General features: G+C 39.5%; 2 protein-coding genes across 2 annotated transcripts; one reads left to right on the forward strand and one right to left on the reverse strand.

The window, feature by feature from the left end:
• Positions 1-12,153: 12,153 nt before the first annotated feature.
• bloc1s3 (biogenesis of lysosomal organelles complex-1, subunit 3) lies at positions 12,154-14,703 on the reverse strand. The gene is made up of 5 exons (XM_040130916.1): positions 14,569-14,703; positions 14,231-14,346; positions 13,865-14,054; positions 13,187-13,287; positions 12,154-12,638 (listed from the first exon to the last, which is right to left on the reverse strand). The coding sequence occupies exons 2-5, from the start codon at positions 14,342-14,344 to the stop codon at positions 12,453-12,455; spliced, it is 591 nt and encodes a 196-aa protein (XP_039986850.1). The 5' UTR covers positions 14,345-14,346; positions 14,569-14,703; the 3' UTR covers positions 12,154-12,452.
• Positions 14,704-14,714: 11 nt separating this feature from the next.
• trappc6bl (trafficking protein particle complex subunit 6B, like) lies at positions 14,715-20,275 on the forward strand. The gene is made up of 7 exons (XM_040130917.1): positions 14,715-14,987; positions 15,318-15,415; positions 15,588-15,655; positions 15,753-15,870; positions 16,338-16,421; positions 16,601-16,694; positions 16,917-20,275. The coding sequence occupies exons 2-7, from the start codon at positions 15,320-15,322 to the stop codon at positions 16,946-16,948; spliced, it is 492 nt and encodes a 163-aa protein (XP_039986851.1). The 5' UTR covers positions 14,715-14,987; positions 15,318-15,319; the 3' UTR covers positions 16,949-20,275.
• The last annotated feature ends 801 nt before the right edge of the window (positions 20,276-21,076 follow it).

The following is a 21,076-nucleotide window of genomic DNA, read 5'->3' on the forward strand; positions in this document are numbered from 1 at the left end:
CTGTCCTCATCCTAACCTCCCTTTCCCTCGGTGCTCCCAAACTCTCTCATAGGACTGCAGATAATTCCCTCATCAGCATCCAACCTCATTCACTTTTAACAGACACAACTGATCCCTCATCAGCAGTAATGCTCAGTGGCAAAGGAAAAATGGAAAAAACAGATAGAGAGAAAAAAAGAAGAATGAAGAGTATAATGAATTTTATAGACTAGGGATCTTGAGGAATTTTAACACAAGCTTTAATTGAAGTATTGCCACAAACAACACTAAAAAGTGTGTGGACGTTCATATGATATATATATATATATATTCTTTTTTAATCAACAAAGGGTGTTATAGGGGTTACAATAGTTAAGAAAAGAGGGGAGAGCATTATATAAGATGGTAAAGGAAAGGAAGAAGTGAATGGGAAAGACAGATAAGGTGAACGTGAGAAGGCCTGGACAATACACACAACAACTTACAAAAGCTAGATGTTGTTGGCATTGCGTCAGATGTTGTCCTGTCAAGTTGGACTTGTCTTGCAGTGGGATGCGAAAGAAGTGAGAAAATATGGGGGAAGGAAAAGGAACAGTCAGTGAAAAGATGTGAGAAGTGAGAAAAAGAGCAGTAGAACTGAGAGGAAGAACAGAAAGGAGGAAAAGAGCGAAGGAAACAAGATGTAGGCCAAGATGGGGGACAAGGAGGACAAAATGGTTCGCAAGAATGAGGGGAAATGGAGGAAAGAAAAGAAGAAGAAATGTTTTATAGTAACATAAACTTCTGCTTTTTGTTCAGATATGGGCCAGCCAGCAAACAAAGTCTAAAACTAATTTTATTCTCCACTGGCTTTTAACTTTTCACCCTTCTGTGATTAATATTAAATGCCCATGCAGGAAAAAAAGTTTGTAACTGAAAAGATGAGAGACCATTTTCAGCTATTCTGTGTCGGACATAATTAATCTCTATCTTTTTCCCTCCCCCTTCCATTTCCATTTGCCTCTCTCCTCTCTTTAATTTTCAACTTTGTTCTCCACCCCCCTCCCCCTCAATCACCGTCTCCATATCCAGGCGTCGCGCCCTGTGGGGGTGGGGTTCTGTGATGGTAACCATGGTCCCCGGCAGCCGCTATGTCTGCAGCGCTCACACAAGAGAGGAAGACTCCACGAACGACCGTGAGGAGCGAATTTTAGCCGTGCTGGGCATCATCGGAACCATCCTCAATCTATTAGTGGTTATATTTGTCTACATCTACACCTCCGTCACCTAAGGGTTTTCTTGGACAAGAGACGTTGGCAGTGTCCCCAACTTCTCTCCACACTACACCCACCCTCCTCTTTAAGTATTCATATACTTCGAGGGTTTGATTATGAAGAGTAAACACTGAGATGTGATGATCATTGGCAGTGTGTTCAGCTGGATAGTAGCCATATATTTATCTACACCTGCACCACTGCTTATCCCTTATGACAGCTTTGCTCCGTTACCTAAAGACTGCTGCCCATCACAGAATAGGAGCTACAGGTGGAATCATCTGCACGTCCATTCACTTTTAAAGTCTTCCTTGAGATTTTTTAAAACAATTTCACGTATCCACGTCAAATGACCGCTGACAGTCTGTCCAGTCTGGTAATGTGTCCGTAATCATACTGATCGATGATGGTGGAATAATGTTTCTGTGACTGCTTACACAGCTGCGGTGGACCTCTTCTGTGTCTTTGATTTGATGGTGCTCATATTTGACTGTGCTGCATCTGACCTTTTGTCTCATAACTCTGTGAAAGTCTATGGCTTCAGTTGCTTTTTTTCAACTATCTTGCTCCTCTATGAGTTTTAAGACATTGTCACTGACAGTTAAATTTATCAAAATAGTCTGACAAACACAACACTTTGATTTAACTTGACCAAATCAGTAGATGGGGAGGGGTGAGACACTGCTAAAATTATACAAGGGACCAAAATCGCCATTTGAGTTATCAACAGAGGGACCCTTAGGGCTATCTGCTCCCGGGCACTGTTAAATCTACTTGAGCGGAGCATCAGCACAGATGTACAGGTGATCACTCGTTACTGAAGATCTTCATGTAGTTAGTAGGGTCACTGAAAAAGTTTTACATGGACCTAATGAGTCCATACCTGAGTACACCAGAGGAGAGATTCCTGGCTGTGTTAGGAGTCATTGGCATTGTACTCAACCTCCTGCTGCTTGTTTTCGTCTACATATACACCTCCATCTGATGTGTGCACCTCAACGCAGTATCGGTTATGAGATGACTTGCCACACCTTCAGTAACTGCAGCTCTACCTAACAGACGGGGGCTTCCATTGATCATATTGTGCAGCAGAGCATGTTCTTCAACCACACATGTATATATTGTACCTAAGAACACCCTGATTCATAGCTTATTTGGGATTACATGTTATCTTAGGCCGGTTTCTGTGCGAAACAATATAGTGATATTCTTATAATAGTGGGGAACTTGATGAATGGAAGGTGATGAGAGAATTTAAATGCAAAAGCAGTGAGCTGTTTACAGACTGGTTTATAATAGAAATACACTTCACAAAATACACTTTTTTTTTCTCAGTTAGTGTTTTTGTAGATGAAGTACTCGCTCATCTCATGATGTATATGTGCATCATGAGATGTTTACTTAACCGTATATTGCTATAATCAAATACTCTTTATCATGCTTTGACTAAAACAACTGATGTAAAACAAATGCCATCTCTGTAGTTCTACATGCTTAATCACCCAGACATGAAAGTGGATGGTGTTGAAGTTTCAGTCTGTGCAGCAACTCTGCACATTAGCAAAGATCCCTCTGTGGACAGTTGGTACCACAGCATAACGCTGTATATTCTGGTGTCATGTTTCTGTGATTGGATATGTAATCCAGGCAAAGGGCAGCATCAGAGAGGGCAAAGTGTCGACCTGAGACAGTGTCACACAAATCAAGACACAGCACTTTTGCAGTGCAACACAAAGGAATTCAATAGTAACAAAGAAATCAGGGAGAACCAGTGTGGATTGTCTGAAAAAAGAGGACATAAAACCTCTGCACAAGGCCTCACCATCTGTCTTGAAACTCATGAAGGCACACAAATCTCCCTGGGACTGGGTTACAACATTTCCGCTGGAGCTGCATGTCACTATGGATATGATTTTAGGTTCAAACACTGTGCCTCTAATGGAGGAGCAAACCTAAATGTAGTTGACAAGCGAGCAGGAAGGACTGGCCTGAATCTACACTTCATCCTTGTCATTCTCTTCTCCACCAACAAGCTTACGCCAGAAAAGACATAGTACTGAGAGGACCCACATGAGTCTCTGCTGTCATTTCACATAGCACAATACTTTTATATATATAATGCACCCATACCTGTGAAAAGGACTTCATTTCATACACCATCAGTCAGAGGTTCTGGGAAAGGCACAACAAAAAGGACCAGAGGAACAGTTTGTTTTCCAAAAATGAATGACCAGCACCTCTGACTGCTCACTTAACCTAATGCAATTTTACATGTTGGCTTCTGTGAACAAGTGCTGAGATTTTGATAATCATTGCATAATAAGATTCCTTGTTACATTGTGTATATATGCTCTTAGTTTTATTATCAGTTTATCATTGAGTGTTTCATTTGGACAAGCTTGCAAGCAAATCTGAAAGCCCCAATGGCCACATTGGAAAATGTTTGGGATGAACCTCAAATATTTACGGTTCCACTGGCCACAGTCTATTTTCTACTAAGTGCAAGTGTAGAAGGTGCAGATAAGTATTTCCATGGCAATATCTACAGAATGCTGGATGAACAAGTGACCACAATTTCCATGCTGGATTAATTAGCTCTTATTACGAAAAGGGTACATTTTTCAGTTACTTGGACCTACTGGACTTGTTGTAGTTTTGTGGCTTTCCTGTGCAATGAGGAATTATCAGCAATATTACAGTGTGTTCACTTTAAGTTTTACCTCCAAAACAGACTGGGAGCTAATCTGGCTAAACTGGAGGGTTGTTTACAACCTGTACAGGTATATCTGACAGGTGTCCCTTGGAGCAATGTAGCTGTGTTCTGAGATGCCAGCACTTACAGTGTTATCGTAACTGCAGGAAGCAGTGGCTCCAGCCCCGATAATAAAACCCAGATTGTTGCAAACCGTATAATTCCTTAAGCCCCACAATCAAGTTTCAACTGTCAAACAGCTCTTTAAAGAACTGAAAGCCAAAAGGTCTTCACTTTCCAAAAATGTCCTCGCTTACATCTAAAACTCCTACTGGTCTTCACAAAGATAGAAATACAAATGCACACACACACACACACACACACACACACACACACATACATTCTAGCTACTTGCATCTCTCTTCAAAGGTTTAATTTTACACCATCTTTCAGCACACATCAGGAGAGTCTACAGTTAGCATGCTGAGATTGATGTGACTTGCACATTTACTTCCTGTCACATGTAATAAGTGCACAGTGGCGTTTGTTGAGCTAAACCCATGGTAAGCGTGCACCAAAGCAAAGCATGAGCCACCTCCGGTTGGTTTGACATCAGCTGTCAGAATGTGACAGTCAAAGCATACTTTCAACTTTCGGTCCACTTTGTGTTGCCTCTAAACGGTCACTTGATGTTAGCAAACAAACAGAATGAACAGGCATGCTCAGCATTTTAGCTCAGGTTTACTTAGATACTGGCAAAGGTTTCATGGTACCACTGTCTAATAAGGCACCCTTTATAAAAGGTTTATAAGTTGTAACTAATAGCTTTATTAAGGTTACTAAATAATTAATTAATGCTTTATAGATCAGTTAGAACCCATTAATGAGAACAACTTTTGGGTTGCACTTTTGTTTATCTCTATGTAATAAGGCAGTTTTATAAAGGATTCATGAGTTGTCACTAATGGTTTTAGTATTGGTTAATAAACCCTTTGCTATCCTTTACTAATGCTGACACCCATGAGCATTATTTAAGTGATTACCAACATTTATAACTGTATTATTACCAAAAAGAAAGAATAACTGCAAGCTAAAGGGATTTCACACAAACCGGCAATCATAAATAAGAAAACAATGATCTCTTCTATTTCATGCATACAGCATTTGTAAATGATTTATTAACTGTTGTTAAAGCAATTGGTTATTACTTATAAACCCTTTTTAAAGGGTGCCTTACATGAATATGATACGAGTTTGTGGGTTTTCAAAGGCCAACGATAAACCTAATATTTTTAGCTGAAAGACATTTATTTTGTGCCAATATTAAATCTTTTTAATATTTTAAATGTTCCTGCCAAAATATTTAAATGTTAATATATATTACAAACTCTATAAGGCAGAGTGAAGAATATGTTTAAAAAATAAAATTAGCAAAGAAATAAAATTAAAAAAAACAATGGTTATTTATAGACTTTCTGTAGCCTTGGTCAGGGAGAAACCTTCATCATGTCAGCAGTCACAGTATTGACTGATCTAAGATTAAAGTTCATTAAGTTGTCTTACTGTGTATTCTGCATGCACTTAATTTTTTTGGTTGACACCAGTTAACGTGACAGGCCCACTTCCAAGCAGACCAAGGAGAGGAGAGAGCCCACAGGGTGAGTCCTGGACATCTGCTTTCCCATTGTACACCCACTATACACTACACACTAAACACAGACACACACACACATACACACACACACACACACAACACAGACTTTTCTTAACAATGCAACGCAAATATCTCACCCAGCGTCAAAAATACAAAGCTTTAGATTGTTTGTCATTTATTTAATGCCTATTAATTTGTTTTTTATTTTTTATTTTACAGTGTGAATAAGCTAATATGTGCAGAAACCCGATGTTATGGAAATAGTCTTTAATGCCAGAGAATAAACAGGTGCATCAGAGTACACGTTGGACCCCTAACCAATGCCCCAGGCATGGATTGTTAACACAGAACACTGAAAACAAAAGAGCAATGTTCAAAGACAAGACAGGCAAATGTTCATTCTGAGACTGGATTCAAAAATGTTCATCCTAATTCTGAGCCAGCCAGCGACTGCGAGACAGATTCTCATGTTTTTTTCATGATTCATGAGCTGAATTGATTTTTAGCCTGAGTGGGCACATTGGACACACACTGTCACTTTTCATTAAACAGCCAGTTACTTCCTGAGAAGGCAGGACCAGTGATTCAAGCAACTGCCAGGTGTCAGAGAGAACCAGAAATGATCCATTCACCAGAGGTTTGTGTGACATGCTAATTATTTACTGACTAACATTCCAGCACAGTAGCTGCTACAGTACTAATCAAGCAAACTGTAGATTTGAAATGGGAGGTGTCCAGCATGACTCCCCTACCCATTATGTTTACTTCTATCAGCAAGTGATGAAGTCATATTGTCAAATGAGCGATATGATATCCTCTAGCACTGTGTAAGAGCATTATGTCCATTTTTGATGAAGCTGATAAAGAAACAGTTTGTAACAATCCCTGAGATTAACCATTGAACAAATGCTGTGAGATCTGGTGTACTTTCATGTAATGTTTATATATAATGTATAGTTATAGTAATGCCAATAAAAATGAAAAACAGCACTTTCAGTGTTTCACTGTTTGTTCATAAAAATGGCAAAATTGTACTCCTATATAATCAGTTTTGTCAAAAACTTAAACCGTTGGTATTACAGTCTCAAATCCTATGTAGCCCACTGCCTGGACTTGATATTATTTTGTAATATCTCTCCAACTACACAGATATATACGACCCACAGGAAAACCAGAGATTAAATGAGGCGGCACCACACATTTTGCGAGCAGAAAGCGGCTCTCTGTGGGTTCACTGTCACTGAGAATTTTCATGAAAATTGAGCTAAAAGTTTGGGAAAGGCCAATTCCTCCTGAATCCATTGTAGTTAGTTGTAATCCTGACCAGGCTGGGATGAGGTCAGGAGAACTGGATGACAATCCCAACAAAATCTGACTCAAAAAACATCCGAAACTTCTCTTGTTGGGATTCTAATTTTAACATTACTTTCACATGTCAAAATAAGTGTTCATATAAAATATGAGACTGATTTTGAGGCATTTGCTAACCGGTGTGTTTTGCACATCTTTTTTGTGCACTGCATTTGAATAACAAATGAATGCATCATAATTTAGATCCACCTGCCATTATCTGCATATCATTAGGTATACTTACAACATTTGTCATGGATTACATGTAATGTGTAGAAAATGCGTAGATTTCTAGAACATACTTCCCATTTTCATTTTCATACTTGTATCACTGGGGATTTTAATCGGGCTACCCTGACTCATGCCTTAAAACATATCGTGGAGCCTGAAAGTAAGTTCTTTCAGCTGACAAGATAGTGAAGCCGTGTGCTCATCCTAACTCCTCCAAATTCTGTTTTCTTATTTAGGGAGAATCACTGAAAGTATTTGGAATAACTAAATTAAGGACTAAAAATTTAATCTAGCTGTGTATTCACAGCTTCACTTTTTATCAGCCGAGATTCAACTTGAGTGCTTGGTGCTGTCGCTGCCTGTAGCTCCTCTGAGGGTTTTTCCTTGTGTTTATTCTCCTGGGTTGTCAGTGGGAAGCATCCTAATTCTGCGTTGTCTTAAATGCACTAGCCGCACGAAAACAAGGTTATCACCCAAAAGAGCCGAGCTCCTTTTAAAGTAGTATAGTTACTTTTGCAGACCTGTGCTGTTGGGCGCAGCCATGTTCAGCCAGCCAGATAAACTAACAATGTGTCCTCAGGCACCCCGTGAGACAGCCACTGACCTGGCTAATGTGGGTGGCAGCCCCATGCACACACACACACACACATACAGTATATACACACAAAGACTCATACACACCAGCCTATAGTGTCCAGCATACTGTAGATCTGACTACCACTCATATGTATGATTTAATAATCTAGTGTCGCTTTCCTCCCTCCCCGTTCTCCCTTACCCCCTGCACTCTCTGTCCTGCAAACATTTATGTTCTCTCCTCTGTGCCTTGGTCCATTGTTTGCTATGTTCCTATTTTAGTGTTTAGTTAGTTTGCCAGCTCAAGCATGAACCCCATCCCTGGCTCTGGGCCTCAAGCCACTGTCAGTGGAACAAGGAAAGATGTTTTATGTAAACAGTAATATAATGTCCTACTTGCCTGTTGAGTGTAACAATTCCCTCCGAAGTTCACCCAGCCTTGAAGGAAAATACACACTGAGTCACATCGTTTTTTGCTCATGCTACTTCGGATGCACCTAGATCTCTGTTTAATGCACAAGCTAGAGTGTGTCTGGAAAGATCTGAGTCATTTACATCACATTCCCACTGGCAGAAATCGGAAACTAGTCTCATGACAATATATCACTAACCTTACAATAAGAACACAGTAAACAGGACACAGATTACAGTAAGTAGCATCATTGTTGACTGATATGTCAATTTATACAAATCAAGTAAAAAATCCTTAATATTCTTGTCCAGGAAGACGTAAAGGCTCAAATCTTGTTATTGAATGTTGACCGCCATTCAGATATTTATACCCATATCAACATTTAAATATATCGTGCTTATGTAAATAGAACAAAGAATGATATATTTCGTAGTAAGACTTCCTGAGTAATGACAATTAAAACAGTAATTGATAGTTAAAATGCAATTGTATATGCTACTAAAAAGCAGAGATCTACTCAGTAAAATACTTTCAAAAATGTAAAGTACTATCAGAAATCATATTGCTCGGGTTTTTTCCTTTACAAAAATCGATGGGTTTGCAACTTTACATTTACAGGCCATCAGTATTAAGTCGTTGATACTGCTATTTGACAGTCAACATGTTGATAGTACCATTTAGTTTCCTTTAGAGAAGAGGATGAGATTATTCAACTGCATGTTTCCATTTTCTGTTATTTTAGCTTAATTTCATTATAATCGGGAGTGATTGGAAGGATAGGAGGATGTGCAATAATCATCATCATTGACGTGGTGCTGTTTTTCCTTGTCATTGATTACATTGATGTTTCAGTCGTAATGGTGTTTCATTGTTTGCCCTCATTCCAAATTACTTATCACTCAAGAAGCCCTCAAAGCCTGGAGCTCAGTCAGCACGGCTGGGACTGAGAGATACACAGACAGACACACACACAAAATGGAAAGAGAAACAATAGATATTAGGGGGATTGGCTCAAAAGCTGGTCCCTCAAATGAAGATCGCTGTTTCTCATGTCCCGGTGAGAAACAGTGTAATCCAAAAGTCCTGCAATATATCCGACCTTCATTAAGGTTATGATGTTTAGTTTTGTTGAAAGTGATTTAGAGCGGTGTTTTGGAGGATGCAACAGTATCTTCAGAGATTTGTCATCATTTGGTAGCATGCGCTTTAAAGCAGAGGATGTGAATCTAACTTGTGTTACAAATGATTACTGAGAGTAGGATTTATAATTTAACCCTCTTATTTCAGTTTGGGGTAGCAGTAATCAGACAATATCCCTTGTGGCTTTGAATGAGCATTTTTTTCCTGGACCTAAAGCATATGTTTTCTAAATAATTTACAGGCTAATTAAGTCATGTTATTATTTGCATGGACTAAACCCGTGGTATGAGATGACGAATGAAGGAGATTCATTACGACCATAACTATCACTTCACCTCTGCCCCGCAGCGTTGCCTATAATGAAGCCTCAGTGGATCTCCATTATCAAGGCTGTCCAATGGCAAACTCTCTGCTTCTCTGTCTGCTTTAAAAATGATGGATGTGAATTAGCACTGCACTGCGTGGGTGTGTATCTGTTCATTTTAGATTCATATTTTTAAGATGAACAATGAACAGTGATGTAATATGAAAACTAATTCCCTAAAGTAAATTGGAGTAGTCTGACATGACAGTGTCTGCTAGTTTTAAGTACGATCAAATTTTTCTTTATCTCCGTAAAGAGATTTCACATTGTCTCCTCGCAGACACCTTCAGATACAAGGGGGCAAATCTTCACTTCAAGACACAGCAATAATCAGAATGCGCACACACGCGCACACACACACACACACACACACACACACACACACACACACACACACACACACACACACACACACAGATATAAGAGGGCGCTAGTGACGTCACCACAAAGTACATGAGGCCTCTTCACTCCCTCAGTAACATTACCCACTGGACACACACAGATGCAGCTACGAACCAACTATGTGTGACCTGACACAGAAATAGTTACTGGGCAGCTGAGCAGCTTCTTGGCCTTGTGGGACAATGTGTGCCTTCAGACACACAGCTGAACAAAACAGCATCTCTTTATTCTCTCATTTATTACAGACCTGTGGTTCTCTGGAGCCCTGAGAGAAGAGGATAAAGAAGACTTAAAACTCTTGAGTGTTAGCAGTGGTGCCTGAAAATTGTCATCCCTGTGAATATTTGGATATATTTGTTTTGGGACTGGACAGGATTAAGGTTGAAGTAGTTTTTGACTTCGCTTTGAGCCAGTTGGAGGAGTGAGAGATGGAGCCCACCACGGCAACAGAACTGAGAGGAAAAAGAAACAGCAGGGAGGTAAATTAAAAAAAAATAAAAAAAATTCTTTAGCTCATCAGAGCAAAGATCAATTTTTAATTTACTGATTTACTGTATCACTTTATTAGACAGAGAGAACTAAATAAAATAGAATACCTCTCACTATCATGTGTCTGTAAATAATTTAGTCATAATTATTATTTATTACATTAGATATAACACATGCTGTATATTACACATATGTACATACTGTATGTGGGACATAAAATGTGAGCACTTATGGACCTAACTGCAAATGATGGAACTGAATAGAACAGAGTCAAATAGAAGAAAAAAGAATGCAATGATATATAATATAACATTATCGTAATAATCTCTCACCATGAAGTGTCTGTGAATTGCACATAACTTGTGCTGCATATCAAATAGTAAAGATTTAATACGTGCAGGATATTGCACATACTTATGTCGTAGATAAAATGTGTGCACTCACTGTTTGTAGCTGCAAATAATGAACCATAGTAGAACAGAAAACAGTAGAGTATCTCTGACTGTCACCTGTCTGAAAATCAATTAAACATTACTTATACATTACACAGGACATGACACATGTATTAGACGTACTCGTATGCACATACACTATGTGCGCAGATATGGACTCGACTACAGTTGATGGAACAGAATAGAACAGAACAGAATAGGTTTACTGAGAGGATGCCAGAAGAGTAAAGAGCAGTTTTCTGGGTAATGTCATGTCTGTATCAGTGGCGCCATCTGGTGCGTGAATCATGTCAAGACACAAATTGTAACCTAATATCTCCTGCTCTGAGCGCATGACTGTGAATTCTACACGCTGGCCACATGCTTTTCACCTCTCTGTCTTTGTCTCTTTTAGTCGGCTGATCCTGTAAATGTGCTTCCTACATCAGCCCGATGCAAAGTGGACCCCGAGCACATGCTTGGCATTGTGGGCATTGTTGGAACAGTCCTCAACCTGCTGGTATTGGTGTTAGTGTATATCTACACACCCGTCTGACATGTCCACAGACAGGTTACTGTGTGGATTCATGGTAAAGCTGTTCAATGGATGGATTGACAGGTAGAAGGAAGGGACGGATGTTTGGAACGCACGACTGTGTTTTAGCAATACAACATAACAATACAAAGGCCTTTGTAGTCTTGTAGTCAACAGTGGGCAAATTGTTGAGTCTGTGAATAAAAGTGACATATTTTTGCAAATTCCACCTGCAGTTACTGTTCGTGTTATTTACAGCTTCAGTCAGCTTAGCAACATTTTTTTTTTCATGCAGGTTTTTTGAAAATAAATTTATATGAATTCCCAATCAGTGAACCATCAGGGCAATTTGTTACTGAGTTTCTTTTATTTTACAATTTTAACACACGGGGAACAAAAAAAGAAACTAAAATTAAAATTATAGCATGAGAAACTTCCTACTGGCCTATCACCTTGGACACCAAAGGTAGAAAATGATATGCCATATAAAAATCAGCTCAGTGTTTAAGATATTACATTGAGATATACTGACATTTACAGAGTACTGCAGGGGGAAAAAAAAAACAAAACTAAATATTGTCAATTAATTCCTATGTAAAATGCACGCCAAAATGTAATCCTGGAAGAGAGGTGCAAAACATGAGATGACAGAACATGTGTTTTATTCCTTGACTCCTGCTCTTTACAGAAATATCCCCAGAGCTCCAGACGCAGTAACAGACATTACCTGACAGATAAATACATACAGTATGTAGTATGTGACTGTTAAATACATGTACTTGTTCATATGCATAGGTATTGCTTGTAAACACTGAAGTAAAGCCAACATGCTATTTTTTACAGCCTGAGTTCAACTCTCTGATATTCACTGAAAATTTACCCAAAACGATGTTAAAACATCATAATGATATATTTATTTTTTTTATATAAAATTATTTGTTTCTTTAAGGTACAGGAGCCGTGTAATTATTTGGATTGCTGATGTTAATATCAGGCAGTATTTGACAGCTGGTGATAATGTCAATCTTCTCGGACACAGCCTTCAGGTCATCCAGAATTAATCTGATGCTGTGAGAAGCGTTGATGATGGCGCTCTGCGACGTATTCAGCTGAGCTGTTGCACTGCGCACCTTTTACAAAAAAAAAAAAAAAAAATGAAACGCAAAACTAATGATGTAAAGTAAATGATTTTTCAAATTTACAAGACTCAGAAACCTTACAGAAAGTTACAAGTGACAAAAGTATCATACTTACTGTATATTGTGTCTAGTCCGACAAATCATCATTTCATTTTTCAGTTCTATTCTACTTTTTATCATTTTAAGTCTGACTGCAGCCACTTAAGATGCACCCCTTTTTGACTGGTATGTAATTTCTATCCATTCTAATGTTATGCTTCTGACTGTACAGGGCCCGCTTACTTTGTCATAGCCATCCTAGATGCTCAATTTAAGACAGGTTTGCATTAAAGTGTCTTTTGCAGCATTATTCCGATTACTTTTCTTGTATAAAGAAATATGTTTTAAGCTCAAATATTCTAATCCAGTTTCAAAACAGTACAGCATCAGTGCAGCAGCCTTTGTGGTAATGGTGTAGTACAAAGGGTATTTTGGGGGACTTAGATTATATATATATTAATAATAATAATAAGTTTTGTCAGTCAAACACATCAGCATACCTCCCTGGTGGCACCGCCATAAACCTGCCGTAGTGTCTGCAACACGTCATGATACAGCCGGCTGTTAGACTCCTGCAGCTTCTGTTGTAAAAGTGTGTCCCCTGGAAAATTAACAGATTGGCAGATCGGAGAAATGACTAAAATGTCCTGGCTTTCCTTTTATTTTTCTCTTATCCATGTGATCAAAGCCACCCATGACAAAATATTGATGAAGTGTAATGAAAAATTTAACACAAAAAATGAACACCGAATTGCCTGAGAATAAACTGCAATTACTGGTTAAAAGAATGATTATTTATCACTATAACTACAACTACCACTCCACGATATATCATCTTAAGCAGGGCTACCTGGATTTTTCATGAATTGCTATAGTTTGACCATGGAGGCTCCTTTTTGACCTTTGTGACAGGATACTCTAAACTTAGTAGCTTTTTCAGAGCTTTCGACGGCATCTCAAACGCATCAGTTTTGATCTGGAAATGGAGCTGGCTCCATTCATACGTGCGCTCATTCATACATCCAGATGATCCATTTACTGATGAAGACTGAGATGTCTGAGCATCTGAAAGCTCCGAAAAAGCCAGTGCGTGGGCCTTTGAGTTTAGAGCTTTCTGTCACACAGTTAGTATTGTTATTGGAATAATTATTGTTAGAATTATGACTGTCATTCCTCACCATGTGGTCTGTGTGTGGGGCTTGGCCTGTCCTCCACTATGGACTGTATATCTGGATGGTCTCTGACTACGATAAGAGGAGGCAGGTCTCTCCTATGTATCTGAGCGCTTTCCAGGCTCACTGCAGAGGCCCGGTCCGCCTGCTCCTTCTCCTCATCCTCGCTGTCTGTTTCAGACGCCTCCCCAGGAACCTGACAGCATCCAAGATCACAGACAAAACAGGTTGTAGATTCATAATAGGAGATGAGGAGTAATGGTATGCCGTGCGTGAACGTGAACGAACACGAACACGAACACACACACACACACACACACACACACACACACACACACACACACACACACACACACACACACACACACACACCTTGGCTCCGACTGAGGCAGTTTGTGGAGCAGAAAGGGAGGTGATGTAGACTTCATCGTCAGAGTCTGTCTCAGACGCCTCGCCCTGCACCACTATCTGGTACCTGCTGGACATGGCTGCGCACACACACAGACACCCACACACACATCGAGATGTAGCTCCACTGAACCCGAGTATAGATGGTTACTAAAGCTAAATAACGGTAGCAACAACGCTAACGCAAGCGACATACAAGGTCTGCCGCAACTCAGTGAGAAACTATAGTGTAATGTTGGCTAAACGCTCAATGTCAAAATATACTGAAAAAAATACTGAAATAGATCGAAAAAGTGCCAAACCTTCTCTATGAAATCACATGAGCAGTAAGGAAGTGGCTTGTTTTCCAACCGTCACGTGTTATATGACGTTTCCTACCACGATTGGAAGACGTGCCAAGTCATAGAACCAGCGTCTGTTAGTAATTAAAAACCGGCGTACGCCGAAACTGAACGCACTTTTTTTTTTTTAAATAGGTTTCAGGCTGGCTGTACGCTACGAGCTTTATTGGTGCCCTCCACTTAAGAACATTATGTTTTATCACTTGATGTATGAGTTCTTTGCACGCACCGTCACCGGGTGCGATTTACACGCTATTTTGGAGGCTGATTCCGGCTAACTCTGCCTACGTGAATCCAAAGGAGCGTGCGAGTGTTAATATCGAGCGCAACTTAGGAAACAGGCTCGTATTTACTTCGTGTAGCACGCAGCAAATTTACAGGTATCGTAGATTCAGTTTTCATTTTTTAAATGTATTTCGATCAACTGTATGTATGTGACACACAAACATTGCTTTTTCCTATTCTCTCTCATATGCCGCGATAGAAAAAAAAATCTAGGTATCACGGCCTGGACAATGTTGCTAGCATACAACACTAGCTATCTGGACCTAACTATGTAGCTAACGCTAAGCTGCGGCAAAGTGTTTTCACATTTACTCTTGACGTTGTGATTTGAAGCACAACTAACAAGGTTAAATAAAACTTTTTTTTTTTTTTTTTTTTTTAGCTTTGTGTGGCTGTATAATCACGTGTGTGTGTGTGTTTGTCAGGAATGGCAGACGAGGCTCTGTTTGAATTTCTCCATATGGAGATCGTGTCCCATGTTTACAAGGAGCAGCAACCCAGTAAAGGAGAGATGGACAACAAGGTGCGTTTAATAAAGGCATGAATCAGTCAACATAGTCCCATATAATACACAGAAAACTTGCAACCTACATGACCCACAATACAGCCATTCACAGGACACACCATACCAACACACACATGAAGTTGGTTTTGGTCCACTGAGCGAATAAACCACTTGAGTTTCTTCTCTTCAGGACAGAGCTGTCTGTGTGTCTGTCCTCGAAGGCATGGGCTTCAGGGTGGGACAAGGACTCATTGAGAGGTAGACGAGCACAAACATACTGTATGTACAACAGGAAATGCTGTGACATGCATCCGCACTTATGTCAAGTGTGTACGTGGATGTTTGTTCTGTCCAGGTTGACTAGGGACTCTCCCAGCTTTAAGGATGAGTTGGATATAATGAAGTTCATCTGCAAAGACTTTTGGACAAAGGTGTTCAGGAGGCAGGTTGACAACCTCCGAACAAACCACCAGGTAAAATTAAAGTGTAGAGAAATAATATCTGGACGGCTGCCAAGAATACAAGAAAAAAAAAAGTCTGACTTTGTTTGTGATTGATTATTGTTTATGACATATCACTGAGGCAAAGATATTACAGTAAAGGTCATATGAGCATAGATTTAAAGGTTCCTTGTGGAGTTGTCTTGTAGAAAAACAGAAGTTATGTTTGTTCAGTGTTAGTCACCAAAACGGACTGTGTATTCTTGAGGTCTAACAAATGTGTTGAGTGCATTTTCTTCCTCATAAATTATTTGCAAAGCCAGTGCTAATAGAGGTCAAAGACTCCACAGTGAACCTTTCAATCCAATTTAAATTCTAGGAAACCTGGTTGGTTAATTAAGTACTGAAAATATATATGCATATTCAGTGTTAGTTGTTAGTTAGTTGTTCTAATTTGTTACTAGGTTGGCTATTATACCTCTATTTATGATCCACCACAGGGTACCTATGTTCTACAGGACAACAAGTTTGCTCTGCTGGTTCAGCTCTCCAGCGGAAAACAGTACCTGGATCAGGCTCCTAAGGTCAGTATACACCCTCTCTCTCTCTTTCTCACAAGCACATATGAAGAGACAGTTCTACTGCTGTTACCTGGGGATCAAATGTCAAATCAGTTAAGGCTTTGTTTTTTGGTGTACAGTGAAAGAAATCAGAATCAGTCGCAGTAGCTATGGCTAATTTGTATGTGTGTCTTTTCTCTCAGCACCTCGCCTTTTCATGTGGCATGGTGAGAGGAGCACTGTCTAACCTAGGTCTGGACAGTGTGGTGACAGCTGAGGTCTCTGTCATGCCATCCTGTAAGTACTATCAGTATGCTAATCCATGATTATTGATGATTACTATTGATTACTATTGGAAGGAGTGAGGCGACAAAACGTGCTCAGTGGCTACCAATAGCAGCCAAACTGCCGTTTCTCATACGATGTGTCCTTGAGCAACATACTTAAATATTTGAATTTTGGATGTATCTGTTAAGGTCCAAACAAGTGGTTAACCTCGGCTTCATTTTGTTTTGCCAGGTAAATTCCAGGTGGTGATCCAGAAGTTGTGACCCGATCCTCTATGCTACCCTAGTGCTGATGAACAGGGCCCTGAGGGGCGCTGTTAATCCAAAAGAGAGGATAGCACTTCCTGTCCTCCGACTGAGCAATTCAACCACAGAGGGAATCAAACACCACCCTGACTTCCACAGTTGGGGCAAACAGGACTAGCCGGTTTTTGCTGATATCCTGGTACCCTTGGCAGGGTTAGCCAGAGCTTACCTTTTATTTGTGGTACTCTGATACAGAACAACATTTGTTGAATCCCTTTTGCATCTTGATTTTGATGTAGATGTTTTCCCCACTTGAGCTAAGTAATGTATGATGTTCTCAACTTTAGTTTTAACTAAATAAGTGGAGCCTGGCCCGGACTGACCCCACTTAGCCAGGCTTTGAGAAGTATTGTCTGTCAGTGGCTGTGAATACAATAATGTGAATGTGAATGTATTGTTAATGACAAGGTAATTTAATTTCCTTTGTAATGTGTTGCAGTGTTGAGTCAGACTGAGTGCTTACTAAGAAAAAATTGAAAAAGAAAAAACTTAAGGCAGAACGATCAGCAGAATCTTGGATAAGACATCACTTTAGATGATATTGTGAACTATCAACTGCCAAACCATTTCGTTTAGCATCCATCCGGATATTAGCTAATGAGCCTTTGAAAATCTACAGAGCCCCCCTAGGGTCATGTGAGAAAAGAAGAAAACCATGTGTAAATCTGTGGTAAACAACTTCTTTCTTCTGAGAACAAGGAATGGAGCATTTTGACAGCGACCGCATTTGCCAAGTCAGTCTAATTTATCTAGATTGAAGGGTAGATTTGATGCTACATTGTCTTTTGCATTTCGTTCCACATCTATCATTGTGTAACGATGTATTTATTGTGCTTTTCACGCCAAAACCTGAAGAAAGAAGTCGTTTACAAATCTGTGGGCCCGGATTACGAATCCGAGAGGACGGTTCATTACCCATGCGAAAGGATTTGTATATGACGAGTACAGATTTACAAATGCTGTTTTGTTTTGTTGTTTTTTTTTTTTTTTGTATTCTCAGCTGACCCTAGACGGGCTCCGTAAAAATCATTACACCAGACACATCAGATTCATTATTCAGCACTTGTTTCTCTGTAACCAGCACCTGGTGCTTTGCTCTGCCTTGTAGCAGATTGCCTTTAGGAGCTGGGTGAGTCATATATGCTGGCAGTCATTTAAATATCTTTTCAATATAAGGCAAATTTTTAATCCAGAGTGAGTCATTAGTACAGCAATTTCAGTTTAATTATGTTTGATATATTATTAGATGTGATAAGTTTCTAGGCCCAGCTTTTCTACGAATGAAAGTGGAATGACAGCTGCTTGTGAAGCATCACTCTCTTCCTCTGTAGTGATGTCTCATTTCAAAGCTGACCACTCAGACTGGGTTTACAGGTTTTTTTTCTACTAAGATGTACATTTTTGTCCTTTTATACAACATTGATATACAAATGTATATTACTGAGATTTTCAAACTATACAGTAAGCTACAAATGAGTCATGTTGTAAGGCTTTGAACTCAGTTTACATGGATTTCTGGGTGACACCTTGCTTTGCATAAAAGTCTCCTCAAATATGAGTCTTAGAACAGCTTAACACAGCATAAGCCGTAAGTGTGTGGTGTTCTTGTTATTTATTTTTTATTCTCAATTAAACATTTTGTTCAAATGGAATAATAATGTTCTGACAAAAACAACAAGGCCTGTTGAAAAAAGAAAAGACGAAGAAATTCACCTCTCTGGTTGATGTAGTTGCCTCTTTGTGCCACTAGAGGGACACATAAAGCTGTCATTATTCTCATGTCTGTTGCTTTACCAGTTTACCATGTTACCAAGTTACGTCCAGTGTCACCTTGTCTGCTGTCCCTTGTTGTCTCAAATCTCCAGTTTATCGTTTTGTACTCCCAGTGTATGTGTGGGAGCAAGGAGAACGCATAGTTGAACAAACTTGGCTGTAAATTGCCATGAAAACACCCCTTGTGTATTTGCATGATGTGTCTTGTGTCAAAGAAATCTTGAACAGCAAAGAATCATCACAGTTTCTTCCATTAAGTCTTCAAATATTTGTTATTGATACAATTAACCTGTGATTGGTATGTGCACATAAGATGTGCACATACCAACTGCACATCCTTTTTTTTCATTCATGGTGTGTTAATTCTTAAAAATAATCAAAATAAATTGTCACATTATTGACTTGAAAAAAGGAACTAAAAGATCATGTTGCAACAAGAAAAATTATGCCAAAAATTCAGAACTTGTCCACGTTTTCACGGCACTGTAAAGATCAGACAAAATGCACATGGAGGAGAACTGTTTGGTTTTATTGTTCTACTGTAAACTGATGTGTTACCTTCTCTCTTTATTACTCCTCTACTTAACAACACATTTCACAGTGTGCACTAGCAAAAGCTGTTCAATCTACCATCATCCCTGCTTAAGTTATAAATATTTATCTCATGTTTCTGATCCATATCATGAGCTTGGTATTAGGAGGTTCTACTGTATGTGAGTGCACTGCACTTCTGAGGTATTCATTTTAAAAGTTTTGTCCCAGCAGGCTCAACTCTAACTTTACATTTACAAGAAAATCATGGTCAATCGTAGCTCTAAGTTAGCATTCACAATGAGCTCAACCAGGTTCAGTCAAATCCATCATCAGATTTGGTACATATATTTTAAAGTTTGGGTATTAGCCCTCTGGGTTTTCGTTATAGTTGTGTTTTGGTATGGGACCACTGACATTATTGCGCTAGCTGGATTATGTTGCTCACTCTGCTGTTACTTTAGTCTCTGCTCTGATAAAGTATCCCTGGCTCTGTTCCAGTATTCCACTGCCATCAGTGTAATAATTTGAAGAATTAGAGGTCTCTACATGAAACTTTATCCATTAAATGTGCCCCCAACGTGTCTGTCGCTCAGGCGGGGACCTGAAAAACTGCTGCGGATGCTTCATTCCCATATTTGCTCTTACTGCTGTGTCATTACAATCCATATTAGACCCAACTTGGAAGTTGTATTTTCCCATACAAGGAGAAACCCCAGCCTCAGTATTTCATTGAATATTTGACACAATGGTGCTAATAAGGGCTGTCAGTAGCGTGGGGCAAAATCATGCTCACTAGCCAGTTAATTTAGATCACCTCATGCACATATACGTTTAGGCAATAGTGCATAAATCTAAACATGCTTTCTTTTTAAAACACAGTAGATGATAAACAGATATCCTAGAAAGCATAGCCAAAGTTTGGCTGTGTTAATGGCAACGATAAAAATTTAAAAGTTTTGTTTATATCGTAGTTTTGAAGGTTTTCACTCCTGCAAAAATGTTTTTCGTAATAAAGTAACAAAAGTATGTGCTGACCATTTCTGTTGTCCCTGCTTTACACAAATGCTTCGCAAACGTTTGCAAGTCCTCCAGCTTCAATGAAATGCAATGCTACATCGCTGTAGTACCCCTTTAATATATTCTTAACTCTGTTTTGTCTTAAATTTTGGGTTAGTACTCAAGCTGGGTCGTGTCCTTATGTCAGTATGGAGGCCCTCAAGACAAGAGTACTTGAATGAGCTTAAGAGTGCAAGAAAAGTTAAATAAGATCCCTGGTTATAAGTAGACTGAAGCTCTACCCCTGCTCATCTGCGTAGTGCATCGTACGTGAACACGTCAAAATGTGTGGTTTTTGGAACTTCTATACAATTGTACGAATGCTGTGAGAGAAGAAAACAGTCAGGAAACTTGAGTTAGGCGTCTGCCTAAATGTGCAGCACCTGACTATAGCCCACTCTTTTGCCCATTTGTTGCAACCCATTAAACACTTAGCCCAAATCCTCTCTGCAAAGAAGAAAAAAAATCAGAAGGAGGGATTAGAGAGAAGGCCTGGGGGGGGGTGGAATTTTAGAAAGTTGGTGGAGGAGGAGATTGAGAGTGGGCAGGTGAAAATGAGATGGAGAGAATGAAGCGCCTCTACGGGAGGCTGCAGGGAAACGAAAGGTAGAAAGAAGTTTATCAGACGTGGGGGCGGAGAGGAAGCAGTGTAGAAAAAATAGAAAGATGAAGGAGGTGTTATAGTGGGGAGAGGAATGGGTGAGGGCGTGAGAGTTTTCTTCT

The sequence above is a fragment of the Xiphias gladius genome, chromosome 7 (assembly GCF_016859285.1).
Source record: "Xiphias gladius isolate SHS-SW01 ecotype Sanya breed wild chromosome 7, ASM1685928v1, whole genome shotgun sequence".
Classification (NCBI taxonomy): domain Eukaryota; kingdom Metazoa; phylum Chordata; class Actinopteri; order Istiophoriformes; family Xiphiidae; genus Xiphias; species Xiphias gladius.